Source organism: Bacillus rossius, chromosome 10, assembly GCF_032445375.1.
Source record: "Bacillus rossius redtenbacheri isolate Brsri chromosome 10, Brsri_v3, whole genome shotgun sequence".
NCBI classification, from domain to species: Eukaryota; Metazoa; Arthropoda; class Insecta; order Phasmatodea; family Bacillidae; genus Bacillus; species Bacillus rossius.
In genome coordinates, this window is record NC_086337.1 from 51,419,613 (window position 1) to 51,441,675 (window position 22,063).

Below are 22,063 nucleotides of genomic sequence, written 5' to 3' on the forward strand. Positions count from 1 at the left end.
ACTTCGGAAATCCCTCGTAAAGCCTCGCCGTAAATTCCCCCCGGTAAGTTCACCTGCTGCTGGTTTATCGTCGGGCGTAAATTTCCAGTCACTTTTGAACTGCGCCCTTTATTTCCAAACGCACATTCGCACCGCTTGAAAATCAATAATCGCAGTCAACACGAGTGTTCGGAACCATGGGGCCAGTAAAAATATTTTTTTTTTCCCTTAGTAAATTGTTGTGTAGAATACTTAAAAGAAATAATAATAACCTTCTGGTACAAGCATTTGCTAAACGATAAAATAAAATTGTTACTCAAAGTTAGGCGTCAGTATTCGACAACACCTATGGCTAGTTCGAATTGTGGAAGGCCAATCGAGCAATTGAAACTACTGAATCATACCTAGGTCAGATTATTTTACGGTTTAGAGTATAGAACTGTCAAAGTATTTACTTCATACAGTATTCTGTCGTACCTATATGATGATGATGATGATGCGTCGTGTCACTCATTACTGGGTGTCGTTATCAGCATAGGCAACGCCACGTTGATGACAGCCGGGACTTCCCAATCCTTGCAATGGCAGGACGATTATGCTGTGGTTTTCCGTTGCCTTCCGCGGGATGTGTGTGAAAGGGACATCACAAAAAAAACCAGTCCTGAACCCAGGGAGACCAGCCAGACAGCTAGTCACTGGACCAATTGCGCAGACTTCTATTATAATACTTTGTTGTGTTAGTAACTTAACTAAAGATAATTCTATTCAAATTTACCTATATAAATTTTAAAATTTTGTATAGACTTTTAAGGTATTATTTCTTCATATCAGTAAAACGTGTTCCCTTGATGATTGTTTCTTCGCACATATTTCAACTCAAATCCGCAAAGTCTCAAAAAATTAAGTTTTTTTCTCTTGTTCGACAGTCTTACCTTTCGCATTTATGTTCAGAAGGGGAATTCAGCAATTTCGAGTCTGTGACGACAGTTTTTTTTATTTGGTTTTATTTCATTCGGGATTACTCCCCCACTTCTTGCAGTGCGAGAATTTTCGGAATGCGCATGACACGACAACCAGGATACGTTAGCGCTGCCGCATTCCCCCATCTTCTTTCTTCCTCTCTCTCTCTCTCTCGCTCTCTCTCTCTTTTGGAGCCGTGCGAGCAAGAGGCGAAACCAGTCACGACGTTGTGCAATATCCGCGAGTCTCCGAGACATGCCGGGGGGAGGGGGAGGGGAGTTGCATAGCAATGATGACCAGTTTTAAGGCCGGGTTCATGAACCACGCAACGGTTGCAACGCCGGCGCCGCAGAACGCAATCCACGCAAGAAAATCACAGTATTTTTACAAAGCACTGGAGTCGCAAGACGCACCAGCGACTTTAACTTAAAATGTCAAGACAGTAGAAAACAAATTTATATATTCCGGGCTTCTTTTGATAATTCATATTTAACACGGAAAATAAAAAAAGATAAGAGGGCCATTCAAAAATGAACATGGATATTTTTATACAGATTTATTGAGGGTATTTACGAAAGTACAAATGAACTGCCTTATTTTTCTACATAGTTTTCTTCAACAGAAATACACTTTCTCCATCGGATAGGAAGCTTTCTGATTCCTTCATGGAAAAGAAAAGGTTGTTTCCCCAATAGCCCGACCAAAGCTTTATCGAATCACAGGCTGCTACGTTGGGACGTCTCACAAGACAGCAGCCAATGAGTGGGTGGCATTTGACCGAGAGTAGGTAGAACTATGGAGTTCATCCTGCAGGTCATTGAACCCGCGAATTTTTCCGGTCCCTGCCAACTATGCTTGGAGTCTCTTCACAATGTCACACGAGTTTACACTTCCGTTGGCGATAAAACTCATAACAACACGTCACACAATTGACGCTGGTGGTGTCACAGAGACACTGACATGGACGAGAGTGTGAGGACCGGGTTTTGTTGATGTCCCCTCTCCATTCTCACGCCACTGCACCGCTCACGTCACTATTCGAGTCCAATGAACCAAATTACAGTTTATAATTGCATGACCCTCGTATTAACAATAATTTGGTTCAAAAGTGTTATTATTCTTTCACTGTGTGAAAGTTTAACAAGTGAACGCATTACGTAAATTTTAAACAGAACATCGTAGGCTTCTACTGCAGAAACGTCTGCGTTTTCGGACAACTTTTCTTCCAATACGGCCATCGGAAACGCGAGACAGATGGAAGTCAATCAATCTTGCGTTGCGTTATTGCGCCGTGTATAGTTTATAAACTGGTAATCTGAAAAAGTGTGCTTGCTGAACTTTTTTGCTTCGCGCTCTTTCGTAGTTTATTAACTGGGTCTAATTCGTGAAAATCGGCGTCGACCTTGATTGTGGACTGGAGAAAGACATAGAGTAAATATAGCACCTAATACTACTCTCTCTACAACATAGAGAACTTGACGAAAATGAAGCGGGTTTGTCATGCTTTTAAAATACGATAAAGGGATCTTAAGGTAATAAATTATATATGATTTTGCTTATGAATATTGTTCTATTTTGATATAAATTCATATTCGAAATGTGTACCGAATAACCTATATGAGAAACTTAGGGCGTTATTTATTTTCGTTAGAATGTAAAGTACCAACCCTATAATTTATTTATAGGGGTTCTGGGCAGTATAAGAAACTAATATTACATCGAGCGAGGTGTGGCTAAACGGTAAAACGTTGGACTCGCTTTCACGAGGACTCGTGTTCGAATCCCGGTAAAACATTCTGATCTCGAGTTTTCCCGCGGTTTCCCGAGATCAATGAAGGAAAATTCATGGCCGATCCCGTCCTCAATTTAGTTGGCTTGTACAGTGTTTGTCCGTCTCCAACGACCTCTTACAAAGGTTTTTTTTTTTTTTTTTTTTTGAAGTTTGTTCTGACTTGAATATTTCACCTGGTGAGGGTCCAACACCCAGGGATGTAACTAGACTATTTTCCACCCGGGGCAAGAACACGTCTGGGTGGTGCCCGTTTTTGTTTCCAAACCAACCAAACAAGAGACCTTTTTCGACGACACCTCATATCGTCAACACATATTAACCACACTATTAAAAAATACGTTTGATTCAACTTAGATGGTGGATAAATATATTTATTTGCAGTCATTTCATTTATAATACATACATCGCAAGTTGGATTGTAGGTACGCGAAAAATACCAGTTTTAAAATTTTTGACGATATGCATGCACGTATATTTGAATACAGATAATTCAGTTCATCTGCCCTACATCTTTTATTGTGTGTTCTAACACTACGATATATTCAAGTGGATTCATGCAGTAAAAATGCCACTGCCAGGTTAGCGCCCCCCTCTTCCTCTAAACGTGGTGCCCCTCTAGCCACGTGCCCGCAGGAGCTGCACGTGACTCTGCACGTGACTCTGCACGTGACTATGCACGTGACTCTGCACGTGAGCCGGGTGTCCGCTGAAGACATTGGAGAGCGCGTGGCCTGGATTCTCCGATGTGCATAACACGCGTGACGCAAAAGCTCTCATCGAACAATCGAATCTTTCGGAGCGTGGGCGAGGTAAAAAAAAGAAAAGTCGCCTTTGACGCACCAGCATCCATAAGCTTCTGCAAGAACGGTTTCTCTTCTGTGTGGGCGACGGTTGGGGACTTTTCGATCGGAGGAGTTCTGTGCGGGAAGAACAAATTGCTGTTATTATGGGGCCGCGGCCGGAAAGCTATAAGCCCTCCGACGAGATCCCTGAAGATCTCGCGAACACGAGTTCTCCCTCCTCTCCTGCCCCCCCTCCCTTCCCCTGTTTCTTCTTCACAAAAACTCCCAACTTAATGCGTCACGGCTTCTATCCAGCGGCAAAGAGGGTCACGGATTCCGCGTCGTAACGTGGTTTCGTTCGAAGATTGGTTAATTACCGCCCGCCCGGCCAATCAAAAACCCGCCGTCCGTCCTCACTTTTCGAAATTTCGTGATTGCTGGTCGGAAGCAGCAAGAAGCTGCGTTTACTCGTTCACGCACGACAGGGACGTATAAATTACAGTTGTTTACCTCAGCCGCTGTGGTTAAATATGGCAATCGGGCAAATTGTGCGATATTAACAATCATAAATATTCTTATTATTTATTTGTTTTGCTATCGTGAAGGAGTAGTCTAAGCTGAGTACTAATTATATTGATTATTTCACCAATTTTTTAATAGTCCTCTTTTGTAACTACGAACTTTATATGCATTGTTTGTTTGGCATCCTAGCTCAACTAATATTATAAAAAAAGAGGATTAGATTGTTTAAAACGGTTAAATCTGAAAACTACTTGAACGATACCAAAAATTGTTTCACTGTCATAAAGCTATATTATCGCAAATGGACATAGGTTCTAACTTATAAAAATAGTATATATGATTTTGATATTATGTAGCTCATCATTAGCAACTAAAACGACTAAATTGTTTTTCCCCTCCGGGCTTACTCTAAGTAAACTGTAGATGTAGGTTCATACGGAGCTGAGAGCATGGAAACGATTGGTGACGGAAGCATAACTCTAAATCTTCAACAACCATTACCGCAGATAAGTCTGTTCTTTTTTTTTCTCCACCATGAAAAGCTTGGATACCAACGCTGATTGATTGCTGATAAGCTTTAAAAAAAAAATTTCGTCTTGTACGTTTTGCACAGGTGTTGGGACAACAAATTTTTATGGTTGCATCACACACTACGATATCTATATATATAAATATTTATAAATCGCATTTATATTGAAGCGCTCGTGGGCACTTGATAAGCCTTGGAATCATTTCACCCCACCTCGTCGTTCCAGTATGAAAAGGGACAGCACGTGTGAGTCTGGATGATTGATGGGCATCTTTACCGGCGATCGTACATACTCCCAGGCCGAGACGATACATGGACACGCCCGAAAAAAACCCCACCCCCGTCCCCCATTCCCTTTTTTTTCTCTCCCCCCCCTCTCCCCAACTTGCCCTTGTCCACGAACCTCCGATGGAGAACGAACAGCGAACCCCGTGACGCGGACAAATGAGTCACGATCAGGGACAAGCTGATTTTCGAAACCAGATTGTCATCCGGATCGTCCGTGCGAGCGGACCGCGGGGGTGGATGGTATTGGGAAGTATGAGCATAAAAAAATAAAATTTTAAAGCGGGGAAGGGGGCAAAGGGGGGCAAATTGCACCCCCGTGCAGCTTCTACGACAACCTCCATTGTTCCGGCGGGAGTGATGAATGCGTTGGGAAACAATGTTATTAGCGGCATGATGTATGGCGGGGTTGGTGTTATTGCCCTTGGGACATCCGCGGCTTGACGTATTTCTTTCCCGGCGAGCCCTACGCGCGCAAAGATAAACCCTTCCCCCGCTTCCAATTCCTGAACCATCCCCACTACTACACACCACTTCCCCCCCTACTACAACAAACCTACACTATATTTTTTTTTCTGCACCATTTCTCTTTACCTCTCCCCGTTTTCCCAGCGACAGCCCATTTTTACCCCCGCGCCGACGCTGGCGGATGACGGGGTAAACGCGCGCGCGGGGGATATCTGGGTCGATATTTGTTCCCCGGGACGCTCCTTTTTTTCTTTTTCTTTTTGTTTGTGTTTGTTTATGATTAATGCTTTTCGACCGCCGCCGTCGCGCGCGCCCGCCTCTCCTCGCTCCGTATCATTAGCGCGAATAAACAACGGGCCTGTGCGGTGAGAAATATTCCTCGTCCCTGCGACCCTGCTCCACCACCCCTCCCCCCTCACTCCTTCATCCCTTTACGGGGGAGATGCGTCGACGTGTCTTGACTCGCTGTCCCGAGTCCCCTGTCCCGTCAGCGCGCAACGCCCGATGTCGAGTTCACGTTAAGCTACGCGAGGAACTCAAAACGATGCTACTTTACACGATACTTTATTATGTAGTTGCTCGTTCCCATGAAGCATCATAGACCTGCAAAATTCGCGGATTCATTTCGTGATACGCTACAATTAAAATAATTATACCTTAGCGCTGCTTCTGCCATTGGTTCACTGTTAATCTGGAGTAATGAGGGCCAATTAGAGACCCTCACTCATAGAAGTGTTGAATCACAGGCCACCCAGTCGAGACTACTCACAAGTCAGCAGCCAATGAACAGGTTGCATTTGCCCGTGAGTGGAGGTCATTGTATCCGCAAATTTTGCAGGTCTCCTAAGCATCATCAATAACAGCATTATTTGCTAATATGGTAGTTTCGTCCAATTGTTCCTTTCTATTCATGGGGTTTAAAAGTAAACCCATTATTACTGTCACTGGCTGCAGTATCCGGCGTCGTCCTGGCCAAACACGTCGTAATACAACGTCTCTACCGAATTTCAAGTCTGTAGGGACACACACGTGAGAAACGGGGAAATTTTCGATTTTACAAGCCCATCGATCGCACAATCTAAAGGGTTCGCATCTGCAAAACCGGGACGCCAATCTTCAGCTTCATTTTAGTGGAAAGGCAGGTAACCCCTAGGCAAGACGTGACGGACGCACCAAACGCCATCAGCTGTTATTAGCGCCTTTGGTCCGCTAGCACCCGAGAGCTTCACTAGGCTTCGCCAAGGAGTAGGACAGGAAGTTGCCAGACTTTACTATGTAATCGTGTGGTGGACATAGAGAAATCACACAAACTCACTCTGTTTGTGTGTCTATGACCTACCTTGTATGAATTTCTGTTATAAAACTGAATTTTCCCGCTTTTCACTCCCTTGGGGATGAAATTTCATAATTATATGTAGTGTATGTCACTCTCCTGCCCATAAACCATCTATATGCAAAAACATGTCGATCCGTTGCGCTGTTTCTACGTGAAAGAAGGATAAATAGACAAACAAACAGACGACCACACTTAAGCATTTATAATTTTTTAGTAGCGATTAGTAGGGATAAAGTTAACATTTCTCCCACATTTTTTGGGGGGTTCGCAGGAATACGCCGGCGATATTTTGATTAACCAAATATACTTCTGTAGATCTGGAAAAATCATTTCATCAGTATGAGCATTTATTTCAACACTAAGAATAACAACACCGTAAGAAAATCACAGTCATTTGTAAAGTACGAAAATTGCATAATACTACAACTTGAAATTGTGAAGCAGTAGAAAACATATTTCTTCCCGTCCGTGCATATTTTAATGATTCAAGCTTACCACAAAACCTTATGTAAATGTCAATAATTCTGATTTTTAAATTTTATTTTATCTTTCACTTTGCCAAGGTTAAACGAGCAAAAAACGTGATTAATAAGTTGGAAACAACATCGTGGTCTTTTATGCACATAATGTTTTGAGTCTTTGAAAAGATTTAGGAATACTTCATCGAAACGCAAGGAGTTGAAAGTTGGCTGATGCTAGCGTTACCTTATTTGCGGCTTGCGTAGTTTATAAACGGGTATCCGAAAACGACGTTGTTAATTCTTTTTCTAGTCTTACGTGTATTTGGTATCTTGTAAACCCGGTCTGAGTAATGCGGCTGATAAAATAATTATGTGGGGTCTCGTAGACGAGGATAACACAGCTGCTGAAAAATTCATCTTAAATAAAATAAATTATCCAGGCATCTTCGTGATTTTACTGGCTCTAAGATCATGTGCTTTCAGCATAAACTCACAGGAATTATTTAGGAACCAGAAGGGGAAAAAACCTTCTAAAACTGGGCAAATCCACAGCGAAACCCTTTTTCTTCCTTACACGTACCTTTCCACCTTGTTCGCCCCGCAACACAGAACTCTGCAAAAAGGATTTCGGCGTATCTCCTGCGAAGAGTCAGTTATTTTAAATTACAAAAAAAAACCTACGTTTATTTATGGTGCATTCTCTTTGTTGTAAAGTCCATCAATTAACTGTAGTTTCTAAACAGCAAATTACCATTCCATAATTTGCCTGGATTGATAAAAAATAAATAATTTGTGAGTCTTTCAGTACTTTCCAGAGATATGTAACACCTAAACTCGGCAACGAGAAACTCCATGTGTTCTCATCTTGCAAATAAACTTATACGAAACTCGGACTTTTTTTTTAAAAAACGTAGAATTCTTTAAAATAATGCAAAGCATGATAAACATACGCAAATTGTGTTTTTAACTACATTTCTGGACGCGGATCACACGTTGTTTCCTCGCCCGCCGCTAGAATTCGCTGCCGGAGCAGCTACGTCGACTATTTACAAACATAAGTTCTAAACCTTATAACGAAACAGCTCCGATATAAGAGAGAAAAAACGGAAAAAAATACTGTACCTCGGCTTTGGACATGATTTTTGACAAGTAAATTTATTAAAATTCTGGCCATCTTGCTGAAATCATCGAACAGTTAATACTACGAAGTTTTTTTCTTTGGCTTTGTGAACTTTGGTTCGCGCTATCCGCCACAGATGGCAGCACCGAGGTTGCACATTTTCCTTTCCCACGCGACTTCTGCTGCATTCGCGGAGTTACCCTTACCAACTGCCGTGTACCGAGGGCTAAGATGTTACACTTAGAGCACTGCGATAGACCCAGAGTAGACCGGCGTGACCCAGGAAAGGAACCCGGGTCTACTGGACCGAGTGGAACGCGCGAATACCAAACCACCCAGGTGCTTGAGATCAGCGGAGTCGCCAAGCCATTGGCGGACAAGCTCTTCGCGCCTTTTGCGTTTTAAGTTTAGTCGCAAGCATCACATAAGCACGATCGCCATCACAACACTCCAATTTAATTTTATACAGTGAAATAGTGTAGTAGAGATAGCTTCCATGTCACACAATTAAGTACAAAGAATCTCTGGTATTATCATAATCTATCCCGCATTGATATGTATTTTTTTTATTTTATTACTTGTGAGTTTTTAATTTGACATAATACCGTCATGCTTTTTATTTATGGTTGCGCATTGAATCAAAATATACATTTTTATACGTTAACAAATGTATTCGTAATTAAAGATGGATATCATGTCAATTGTCGTCGATCAATTTAACTTGTAAAGTATTAAAAAATAACGATAGTCGCGAGAGATGTTCAGAAAATCTCTCCATCTCTTGTTATAGATTAATATCATACATTTATTGTAACGTTTTAACTAGCTAACAGGTTAGCTTTCGTCAAATTCTAACGTTATAGTTTTAACACTTTATTTATTGGAAGAGAGTATTTCCAAGGCTTAGGCAAGTTAAAGAATTTGTCTCAAGGAAAAAAAATTATAAAACTTGCAGCTTTAATTGTAAACGTAGAAAGATAATTTTGTAGTTTATTCATGTTCCTTTTGTTTGGTCGAGAAACATTTTGAATAGGATATTGAAAGCTTACAATGAAAATATTATAGGCCTATATAAATATAAGTTAATGCAAAAAGTTTTATAAAAATGCCAAGTTCTTAGAAAAAAATTGTACAATTATACAGCTCATAGATACAGAGCACGTTTCAATGGCCCAATAAATAATAAAGGACTAAAAAAAAAAAAAAAAAAAAAAAAAAAACTTTGTACGCCGTGAACTAAAGGACAGGATATATATCAGAAATATTTTTACAAAGAAGAGACTAATACATAAATACTACGTTTGAACTGCTAAGAATATGAGATGAGATCGGGTGTTTTATACGCTGCCGCATTTTAAGTGTTCCGTGCGTGTTTATGAGTGTCGGGGTACTGGTTGTCCGTGAAAGTGCCGACGCGGTCATTGAATGAAATGGCGCGAAACGTGGCGCGAAAGTATTTTTTTTTTTTTTCCTTGTTCTGCTCTCGTCGTGTTGCTGGGTGGCAGGGGAAGAGAAGGGGGGCGTGGCGTATTGACGGCGTGCGAACCGGTTCGGGAGAGAAGTCGTCTCAAGGACGAAGAGATGCGGGCCCGCGGAGGTATCTCACCTCAAGGACCGCGCGCGGAGGTCAACTGCGCAGCTGGCGAACATAAAGATAAAAAAAAAGTGGGGGGTTGTCTGTAAAGTCGGTTCACAGACGATAATTTTACGTGATAACGTCGTAAGAAAACATTAATGAAAAAATTTGCATACTTTTTTTAATTTTCAAATATTATTAACAGTTTTTTTTGCAAATTTAATTGAAATAATTTGTTTTAAATATAATCACGAACAATTAGTTGATAAAGCCCGCCTTAAACTGTTTGATATTATATAGAAGATTTTCTCGCACGGTGGTTGGCCGGTTCTTGGCACGCTTTGGCTCAGGCGGAACGTGACAATGAGTCATCCTTTTTACATGCTTTATATTAGCTTCACCTGTATGTTTGTCTGTCCGTCTGTAACTCTGTCTGTCCGTCTGTAACTCTTTCGACTAAGAGTGAGTGACTGATCACTGTAAAATGTCCTACCCATTTCATTACGTTCGTTAGCCGAGCGGTCTAAGGCGCGCGACTTCTGTGACGTCAGCTTTCGGATTCAGCGATCGTGGGTTCTACTCCTGGCCACGCCGAAAAAAAAAATGTTTTTTTTTTTCCCCCGGTAAATTCTAATATTATATCCATACATCTAACTGCAAATGATTCGTAGAGACTTTACCATTTCTTTGTGACGTTGCAACTCCAAATAGTTATCTCAGATGGTAATAGGTAGTGTCGGTAACTCATTTCCCTATGATAATTATACATAAATATAGTTTAAAAAACTAAAAAAAACATGCTTTTAAAGAATATCAAACTAAAAAGTTAAAAATAAATATAGTTTAAAAAACATGCTTTTAAAGAATATCAAACTAAAAAGTTAAAAATAAATATAGTTTAAAAAACTAAAGAAACATGCTTTTAAAGATTATCAAACTAAAAAGTTAAAAATAATTTTAAAATTTAATTTATGACAATAGTATATAAGCAATACTAGTATAAATGAGAAAAAAAGCATGGGGCGCTTAATATTCAAAAAATATGGCACAAAGCGCCTCAAGCTTTTTTCTCATTTATACTAGTATTGCTTATATACTATTGTCATAAATTTAATTTTAAAATTATTTTTTACTTTTTAGTTTGATAATCTTTAAAAGCATGTTTCTTTAGTTTTTTTAAACTATATTTATTTTAATGGGTGCAGCCGGCGTTCATCGATTTATAAGACGTTATCACGTCAAAAAATAATAATTTCCACTTTTGGTTCACATTGTCTTGAACTCCAACAAAAAAAAAAGGGGGGGGGGGAAGAGAGAAACTATTTCAGAGCTAGTGCACTGAGATTCTCAGGGTAGACGAATTAAGTAAAAATTATTGACGGAGAAACGAATGGTGCTAAGAAATTAAGTTTGCCGCTGAATATGGGTTGAATTCCCCAACGTATCACGTTATCACGTCAAAAAATAACTAACCAATTCTGTACTATTACAAAATATTCTTTTGGAGAACCATTTGCCAAGAAACAGTTTGTAACAATACACATAATATTGATACCACGTACAACACATGGCTGTAATTATTTTGGTATACGAGAATTACTTTTTTTTCTCCAGACAATACTGAGTTTTCCTTACGAATATTGGCGCCCAATTGTAGGTATATTTTAATTGATGTTCAATTCAAGCATTTTTTTTTCAAGCCATGAAAAATAATTGAATATTCGATAACTGTACTTTGTTTTATCATGCTTTTGGGCAGTTAATGCTGGAAAGCTATCGGGGGGGAACTGTTTAGTGCCCGGGCAAGAATCCGGAACACAGTGTTACGGTGAGCAATGTTTTTGCGGTGATGAAGTTGTTTTCAATGTAAATGATCACGAGGATTGAAGGACTGTTGCGAGGAGTCCCATCGCCACAGCGGACCGTGTGGCGAGGGCAGTCGGCGGACATACCTCGGTCCGTGACTGCCGGACAACTCCTCCGAGGTTCGGAACAAGAGGAACCAGGCGGGGACAGGGCCCCCCCCCCCCCCCCGGGAGCCCTCGCCGCGTCGAGCGAGATGCCTGAGCCGGGGCTCGAACCCTGGCCCCTAACTCCGGCATCAGCGCCGCCTCAGGTATCCACGACTACGCCCTACGTGCAGGTTGTCACTCGCCGAGGCTCGCATAACACTCGGCAACCCCTTCCCACTCTCTCTCTCTCTCTCTCTCTCTCCTTTATCGTAATACATAACCCGTTCTGCATAGTGCCAATCTGTCCAATGATTCATATTAAAAAAAAAATTGGTTGTCTGTAAAGTCGGTTTACGGACGAGAGTTTAACGTGACAACGTCATAACAAAACATTGATGACATGATTGCATATTTTTATGAATAAAGTTTGAATATATTTTATTGAATTATCACTATTTTGTATGGATACAAAGAAGGAGTGAAATGAAATCTACACTTTCATTGATAAATTTACCTTTATTTGCACTCATTAATTCAAATATGTTTATTACTTTAACGAAGAGATTATTTTAACTATAACTTTTATACATGTTTGCTATTTAACTTCTTCCAATCTGTGTTATTCTGTTAAGGATAGGACGATGATAGGAAAAGTAGGAAACGAATGGGAGTGTTTCAAGTTTAATGTGCCTCTAAAAAGTCAAATCGATGGTTGTTTCAATCGAGTGGAAGAGAGATAGATGCGGTGCAAGCGTACAATGAGCGTAACGGGACACAGCGTAACGGGACAATGTGCGTAACGGGACACTTATTCGTGCGTGCATCCGGCGTTCATCGATTTATTAGACGTTGTCACGCTAATAACTAAAACATCCATGTCCAGCTCACTTATGGCGTAGGGACCGAAAAAATTTGCAGGTTCAATGACCTCTAGGATGAACTCCAACAGTTCTACATGGATATGTGCAGTCTATCCTGAAGGCCATCGAAACCGTGAATTTTGCAGGTCTCTACTTATGGGTAGCCAGTTTAACCTTTTAGTTATGGTTAGTGCCTCTAAGCCACTTTGGAAGAGGGAGTATCTGCGCCCCCCCCCCCCCCCCCATTACCCATGGTTCCCAGGGTTCGGCATGGTGGTCTCTCATCAGAGGCATGGGTGGTCAGAAGGGACCCAGTCTTTGCCGCTAACGCTTACCTGGCTATTGTTTCATGTTTCCGCTCAAACGTAACCCACGAGTAAGAGACAGCGTTTTAACCGGTAACTTAAAAAAAAGTCTTTAGTTTGACAACTGAACTTTCTTAAATCATTTCTGTGAAAAATTATGGATAATTGTTTGGCTAACCTAGTTGCTTGGAAACAATATACTTTATTTTGTTAAGTGGCATTATCTATGCTTAATGCAGTAGTCTTTAACCTAAGTCCACGGGTCACTTTCGGGTAGCCAGTGTATTTTCTTACAACTTTCACAAGGTTTGGTAGCACTTTTGTGACTGCTATTTGGATACTTTTTTTTTTTCAACTGATGCAATAAATCTCAACTAGGAACGTTTCAGTCATGAAAAGAATAAAATAAATATATATAAAATGCGTTTATCTTGTTACATTCTAAGCATGAATTGTAATGACATAGTTTAAAAGTTGATAATTATGTTGTATAATGCTAAAAAATAATTTTATACCACAAGTTCTTGGTTTAAAAAGGTTTTATAGATAGATTTATAGATTAATTTGTTCCTAGAGTTAAAAAATTATCATTTAAAAATATATATTATTTAAATATCCATAATTTTATTAAGTTACTCTGTCATCTTGCAAAATAACGACACACAAATAGTTTCAAAAAAAAAATTATCTGAAAGATAATTGTGATATGTGCGTGATTCGGTGCGATAAAAAAAACGGCGCTTCATTTAAAAAATAGTTATGTCTCGCTTGAATCTGTGTAGAATAAAAATGTCGGCTTGTACATGGTATATTACAGATTTCAACTACCTCTTTGTTGAAAACGTTGCAGCTTCTTATGAGTATTTATAATGTATGGATATACAGGTATGATTAAGTTATTTAAAAAATCTGTACAGAAAAGGTGCCAAAGTATACTTCTCAGATTTAGCTAATAAATTCGACCCAAAAATAGAATAACACGCGTATTAAATTAATGAGTAAGGACTTAACGTATTGTCGCCATTTCAGTCATGAAAGTTAGAGGGGCTGTGAGAAGATGATAATGATAGAACAAGAGTGGAATTATTTTAGTGGGAAGGGGGAGAAGAATGGGAACACCATGAGGTAACTCAGCGGCTTCCAGCAACGCCCGCCACGTTTCCCACTTGCAAAAAAACCAGGTGTGATTGGGTCGAAAATCGCGCCCAAACAGCCTTCGTTCGAGGCGAGTGAACATTGTCTCCCCTCCGAGAGCAACGAGAAATTGAACTCTCTTAGTATATACAGTATTGAAACCGTTCGGAGTAGATCTGTTTCGCTTTCGTTAATTTGTCAGAGTTATTTTTTAGTCTTTAAGTTAACAGTTGTGTAACGGTTTTCAACTACGCTTTGGAGGAATAGGTATTTATTTTTAAGGGATGAAAAAACATATTGAGGTATGTATAGAAACTTTCAGTGCTTTTAAAAAAAAGTCTTCATTTAACCCTTTAGGTCCAATTTCGGCCAAAACTGAACACATCCTAAATTTAATTTACTCTATTTTAAAAACACTCTAGAAGTAATGCGTGAAAAAAAAATTCCAAATACCGGGTCCATAAAAAATTATATTATCGTATATAAAAAAATATAAGTCGACGATGATTTTTGGACCTAGGTATCATGAAACTAAAAACAAATTTTCAGAAAGTAACAGCTGCAACAGGTTGTATAAAAAAATGCTACTAATTTCAAAAATACATTATTTTAATACATTTATTGTACTAGAATTATTTTTTTAAGATACTTCCGATACTTCTGGGTGAACACAGGATTTTTTTTGTTACTAGTTTACGGTAACTCAACTATACACAAGGAATTAGACGTAAAATGGCGGGTAAGTGAAGTTAAAAAAAATTCTTCTTAAACCTCAGAAATAACGGGGAGCATTCGTAATTTTTTTTTACATATATTTGATTAGTTGAACTGTTTAAAAAAAAATAAGTTATAGAACTCTCGAACAAATCAGAAAAAAAAACCTAATCCGTTACTGTGATTGTTGATCTACGGACTTTGAAAATAAGATAACTGCTTCATTAAAATCAAGTTTCTACAATAAATGATACAAGGGCTAGAGAATATCATTTAAAGTTTTTAATTTGCTTATGAAAATAAGATACCTGCTTCATTAACATCTATTTTTACGGCACTTTCCTGAAGAGTGTTCCAGGTAACTGTCGAACGCATATGAAATAGATAAACAGTCAGGGTTAATGGGGTGTAATGAGTTAAGGAGGTGCCACCCATTTCAGATCAAGATTTTATATTTACAGTAATTACAGATAAACTTATAGACTTTTTCAATTGTTTCACTTTCACGAAATGAAAAATATAAACAGCGCAATCTTTTTGCATAATTAGCTGCCAAAGTTAAATTTTTAACGTTTTTGAGTTGTACAAATAAGGTGAATAAAATTTTTTGCAAAAATTAAACTTTTTTAGTTTTAACTGCAATGCCACTGCCTACTTCCGGACATGATATGAATTTCTTTCAGAAAATATTAATTAATTTTACCTGGCATTTCAAAATTCTCAAATTTGTTACGATTTTGACAGCCAAGAAACATGAAACGAGTTTTTGTGATAGGCATGCAAACCATATCATGAAGTAGCCAGTGGCATTGCAGTTAAACCTAAAAAGTTTCACCTCTGCAATAAATTAAATTCTCCTTTATTTGTACAATCCAAAAAAAATTTAATAATGTAACTTTGGCAGCTAATTATGCAAAAAAGTATGCGCTGTATATAATTTTTAATCTCGTGAACGTTACACAATTGAAAAAGTTTAAAAGTTTATCAGTGATTAATATAAATATGATTTCATGACGTGAAATGGGAGGCACCCGCCTACCCGGGCACAAACACGGTGCGCAGAGCTTCAGGAAAAAACAACGCGATTTCAAAACTAATCAAGATATCCGAGTGGGGTATAGTTAGGAAAAGCATTTAAGAGTTCACTGAGGGCCGAAAAAGTACTTTTGTATTTGGATTAAGTATTTAAACCGTATTATTAGAAGATTTAAAATGGCTAAAAATTAATGTTTTCAGAGTAAATTATTAGGCGTGAAACAACCGGTACAGGTTCTTGAAAGCACTTAGGGGACTTGCATTACATCCTTATCTTCATTTCTTCGCCATATAACGTTACGGTCACCGCTCAAGTTTCACAGTTGTCCTGTGCACGACGAGAAGACTGCGCGCCAGTCCAGAGGCGACACCGCGCTAGAAGCACCAGCGAGCGTCGCGCTTATCATCCCGCCTCACCAGGGGCGTAGCCAGGGGGAGGTTTCAGGGGTTCAAAACCCCCCTTCCCCTTTAGCACCAAATCTTTAATTAATTTCTTATTCATCACTCAAACCAATTTCATATTAAAATTAATAATTTTTTTTTACCATTACAATGTTTAAAATTAAGAACCGAAAACTGCTAGAATAGCACTATTTTACACCTTAAAATCCAAATTTTCCCGGGGGAGGACCCCCGGGAGCCCCACGGCTTTAATACGGGAGGGGGGGGGGAGGGCATGCTTCTTAACACCCACCCCCCCATACACAAATCCTGGCTACGCCACTGCGCCTCACTGACACAGATGCACCCCTGACGAGCGCGGGTGTTCGACCCCCCACCAGGCCGGGAGACTCACTTGGCTTGTCCAGCTCGGTGATGAGCTCCTCCGTCGTGGACTCGGACGACAGGAAGGACTCGCCGGCGTCCACGCGTAGCGCCGCGGCGCAGGCGGCGAGGAGGATCAGCACCAGCAGCAGCGAGGCAGGGGTCATGTCGGCGAGGAGGGCGCGCGGGGTCATCCTTCCCGCGGCGGCGGCGGGGCTTGGTCGGGCATCGCCCGCCGGGGGCTCCTGGTTGGGCGCCGGAGTACCCCTCGTACCCCCTTCTCTTCTTCCTCCTTGCACGCGGCGCGCGCGGGCCTCAAGGTCGGACCTGCCCCGAGAGCCGCGTCTCTCTCCTCTCCCGTCACCCTAACCGGACACACAACTCAGGCCGAATCCCCTTAAACCGCACGGGCCTTAAACAGTCCCGAGTTCTCTTTTCCACGATCGCCGTTTTCCCCTTCGCCTTTATCTTCGGGCGATTCTCTCCCCCTTCTTGCGTTTTCCCTCTTCCTCTCCTACCCCCTTTCCTCTTCGGCGATTCAGTTCCTGTACCTTGCACCAAAAAAAAAAACCACACCGCACCGGTTTTAATTAAAAAATTTCTGAACCTCTGTAAAGCGTGTACGAGTCAAAAGTCAGGCAGAACAAGAGAGAATTACGACACATTTAATTACAAGAAACATATGATTAGTGATATCTATAGGTAATGTTTCCAAAATAATTTACGTTGAGTCTTTAATATTTTTTCTTAACGTGTAATAAAATTTGTACACTCTTTTTAACACATTAGAACCACGGGTAAATAGGCGACATAAAATTGTTGTTACAAGATTAGTTTCTTAGGCTTTGAAAATGATATATGTTAGAATGTTCAAGTTTCTGTTCCTCGTTAAGACCTATCGAACATAACCTAACCCTTATGAAAGCTATGCAATAAAAAAAAAAAGAACACGGAACATGTTTCAACATCAAAGTTTTTTTTTTCCGTTTGTTTTACGTCCACTGCATCGTCGAAAAAAAAAAGAAACTAAACGATGTCTTATCGGCTCGGGATTCCCCCGATTACGAGCGTCGCGACAATGTCTCTCCGATCGCGTCAACCTTTCCCCATCTCGATCCACCGTGGAGGAAGCGTATGTCGGCCAGTATGGAGGTGCAGTTCACGCGCACTCGCATCTCATTGGCTCCTCGCTGCGTCCTTTGGGCGGCGCGTCATCCCGGTTCCTCTCCCGGGGGGGGATCGAGCGGACCTCGTTGGGAGTAACTGGATCTGCTGACGGAACAGTGGAAGTCAGTAGCTTCCAGCGGTTCCCCGTCGGGGAGGTTCAAAAATTATTAAGGATATTTAATTTTGTTAAGTTTTTTTTTTTTCGGAAGTAGGTGGACAAAATGTAGCCGACGACGTACTGCCAATGTATGAAAAAAATAAAATAATAATAACCAGGGGCTCCGGTGCGAAGGAGAGCCTCCCCAACGCGCGCGCGCGAGCTCACGACGTCCCGACCTTCGCGGACGGCGGTCGGGGAGCGACTGACGGGCCGGCAGCGCTTGGCGCGCAGTCCCGCTGCGCATCCACGTCCGCGCATCGCGCGGGGTCACGTGCCCGCCCCTCGTGGAGCAGGCAGGGAGGGGGAACCTCTCTCTAGCTCCGGGAGCTGGGGAGGAGGGGTGATGGGACGGAGACAAGCCGACATTCGCCACACACCAACCCGTCCGTCCCGTACACACACACACGCACATACGTGTGCACACACGCGCATGCCGTCTTGCGCAATACGCGAGAATGGTAATTGCGTCCGCCGCCAAGGTACACACACACCCCGGACGGCGGACATATTAAACGCGCGGGGGACCCAAACACTGCTTGTACAGTTTGATAAGGGGGGGAGAGGGGAACTCTCGCCTTCCTGTTCGATTCGCCGGAAGAGGCCCGCGAGGAAACCACCTTGCTAATTGCACCCCCTTAATCCTCTCTCTCTCTCTCTCTCTCTCTCTCTCTCTCTCTCTCTCTCTCTCTCTCCCCCCCCCCCCAACTCCCATATCTATAAACCCTGAAATGCTCGCAAATATGGCCGGTATGACCCGTCTGCTTATTACCTAAGAGAATGAGGTAGCGGTTAACGTGCAAAGACGGGACAAATCCGCAGATTCATTTCCTGGAATGCCTTTCAGGGACAGGAAAAAAAATCGCATGTTTTTTTTTCGAGATATACGAAAATTTCAAATAATTACACCTTTGTGGATGATAATATTATTTTATCCTTCAGCTTGAGTAACAGAAAATCCATCAGCGAAATCTTTAGGAAAATTAAATCCGTCATGACTCTTCTTAGGAAACTTGTAGGACTGTATCTTGGTGCGGTTTCTTCGATGCTGGAATCTCGTGACATTTTAATGGAGGCGATGCACATGTCCAAGTGTGACGATTTTTTGGCCAATTCCACACACATTCGGTCCAAGCACAGACTTTTTTTTGAGTAAACAAAAAAGGGCACCTTTGCTTTTTTAATGTGTTTTTTAACTTTATCACTTCGTCCAAACTGAAAACCGCAATTGTCGCAACGTAGCATTTTCCGCAAAGGACTATTTACACAATTTTGTCTCTTATGACGTCGAGCATTATTGATTTTAGTGAACTAAATACCACAGTATCGGTACTATATGCCACCGTTGAGAATACTGCTTTTCGATACATCATCAAAATCATCTTCCATATTTAAAACAGAAAATTTTTCAAGAAGTCCCGAATACTTTCAATTTCGAAATATCTTCTGCAACTAATAAAAGAATCATACTGAGAGTTTTAAATTAAAACAATAACTTAGATGGAATATTTAATAATTCGTAACCAAGAGTTAATTTATCCTATACAAGAAACTTTTCGTAAGTAGTTTCGATTCTTGCTGACAGATGTGGCCACATGTTGCGTGGAGGTAAATATGATTTATTTTTCATGTGGGAAGGCAGGGTTCTCTCTTAAAATCTCAAGAGAAGGAGGGCTTAGCTAGACATCAAGGAAAATGAAGTTCGTCTTGCTTGATAGCATTTCTCAGCTGTTTTAAGGCATAGTATTTGACTGATTGTTTTTTTTTGTTTGAATTAAATATTGTAAGTGCTGACTTAGTAACAGGACTTCATCAATTAAACTGAACTCTGAAGAAACCTGCACATCTCATCAAGAAAAAATACACGTAGGGATTGTTTTTTTTTTTCAGGAATAACCAGGAGCACACGGAAAACCAACAGAAGTCCCGCCAGAAATGACCACAATAACTTGGAGAAAACCAAACAAATAACGAAATGAATAATCAGGAGCACACAGAGTAACGATAGCATACGTTTTGCTAAATATAACTCACGGCAAATCACGAAAAATTACATTAAAAAAATTCAAACAAATTCTGTGAGCTTGTGAACTTCTTTGTTCAGCAAGGACAGAGTTCTAGCACAAGCCAGAAGAAATATGTACAAAATTATTATAAAAATTCTTATTTTGCAAGTTGTTTATCAGTCATTATATTTTATGCGAAAAAAAAAAAAATATGAACGCTCATTAGACTGCAATAAGGTATGCCCATGCCAGTGGTTTCTTCCTCGTGTTTGGCAGTTGTCTGCTAGAGAAGCCATCTTGCCGGGACATTCAGGATGAGATGCTTCCACACCGAAATGGCTCTCTGTGATTGGTGTGACGACAGTAGACACGTACCTGAAATAAATTAAATCAATCACGAAACATAGACGATGCCACAGTTTTTTTTTACCATCAGCTAGTCTCGAAATGTTTTCGCGAAAATAACATGCCTCTGCCAAAATAGGTTGGAAGGATTTTGATTTAAGAGATTCTTATCTAAAATATTCCTATTCTATATTCAACTCTTCTCTCTCTCTCTCTCTCTCTCTCTCTCTCTCTCTCTCTCTCGATACGACGTATTTTTTATAATGCTATTTTCTCGATCAGAATCAAAACACGTAATATAACTACATAATTTTTTTTGTGCTTTTGGGTATGACTTTATTCAAGCGAAGCTCTTAAATTCCCTTGGGGAGGGGGGGGGGGAGGGCTCGCTGGCTTGGAGGATGCACTTCCAATATATCTGTCTCTTCGACAGGAGAGGGGGGTTTTTATGTTTCTACCCTCTTTCTTTATTCTTTTTTTTTCCGGAACATCTCTGCTGCGGGGTTCCTAGGTGGCCGTCGGATTCACCTCAGTGGCCGCCATTTCCCCGTTGTCCAGTTTCCGTCCTGCTTAGCATTGCTCTTCCTGCGGGAGATGGGTTGGCAGGTAGAGGGAGGCAAAAAAAATGCGTAGCGGAAAATAAAACAGTAGAGGGTTGGAGAGGGGGTGTGTATGTTCAGCGTACATCGATTTCACGGCTGAGCGCATCGTCCTGACCGCGAAGAATACAAATGGCACCAGCTCTCTCCCCCCAGCTCCCCCAAAACCACTATTTTTTTCCCCCAACCCTTTTTGCCAAGGAGGAAAAGTTTTCTTATTTCGGAAGTTTTATTCGAAGGGGCGCTTCCCCCCCCCCCCCTAGCGGGTCGCCGCGGGCGTAATACGGGATGCGGGTTCGCAGATAACGTCAAAGAGTTCTGCGTTAGGCACATGCGCCCTTTATGCGACCGACTGACTGCACGCCGCTCGACGCCAGCGCAGATGGGGCCGAAGGAAACTAACTTCCCGCTACCACGACATTTGTTACTTCGTACGACGCACGGCTGTGGTTATTTTTTGACGTGACGACGTCTAATAAATCGATGAACGCCGGCTGCACGCCACGAAAAAGCATGACTCATTGTCCCGTTACGCTCATTGTACGCTTGCGCCGCATCTATCTCTCTTCCACTCGATTGGAACAACCATCCATTTGACTTTTTCGAGGCACATTAAACTTGAAACACTCCCATTCGTTTCCTACTTTTCCTATCATCGTCCTATCCTTAACAGAATAACACAGATTGGAAGAATTTAAATAGCAAACATGTATAAAAGTTATAGTTAAAATAATCTCTTCATTAAAGTAATAAATATATTTGAATTAATGAGTGCAAATAAAAGTAAATTTATCAATTAAATTGTAGATTTCATTTCACTCCTTCTTAGTATCCATACAAAATAGTGATAATTCAATAAAAATGATTCAATTTTGTTCATAAAATTATGCAATCATTTCATCAAAGTTTTGTTATGACGTTGTCACGTTGAACTATCGTCCGCAAACCGACTTTACAGACAACCAATTTTTTTTTTTCTTATTTGAAATACTTTTTTCCTCCATATAATAGCGGGTGTTTCTTCCGAAAATTGCCCCATAATTATGTATTTTAATCTTTGTTTCCATTCAAGCATATATAGGCCATATATATTTCAAACCATGGAAAATATAATCGAATATTCAATAATTGATCTTTATTTTGTTTTATCATGCTTATTAATGTGCGCGGTTAACACTGGAGACATATTCAAGGGACGGTAGACAAATAACTTC

At 40.7% G+C, this 22,063-nt stretch overlaps 2 protein-coding genes across 2 annotated transcripts in view; one reads left to right on the forward strand and one right to left on the reverse strand.

Annotated features, from left to right (window-relative positions):
- The window catches only part of LOC134536129 (protein turtle homolog A-like), a 258,254-nt gene extending 240,167 nt beyond the window's left edge, over positions 1–18,087 (reverse strand). The window contains exon 1 of the mRNA XM_063375714.1: positions 16,607–18,087. Within this exon, the coding sequence (XP_063231784.1) occupies positions 16,607–16,769 (163 nt within the window). The 5' untranslated portion in view covers positions 16,770–18,087. The remainder of the gene's footprint in view (positions 1–16,606) is intronic.
- The window catches only part of LOC134536131 (E3 ubiquitin-protein ligase sina-like), a 932,635-nt gene that overhangs the window by 450,454 nt on the left and 460,118 nt on the right, over positions 1–22,063 (forward strand). The window lies entirely within an intron of this gene.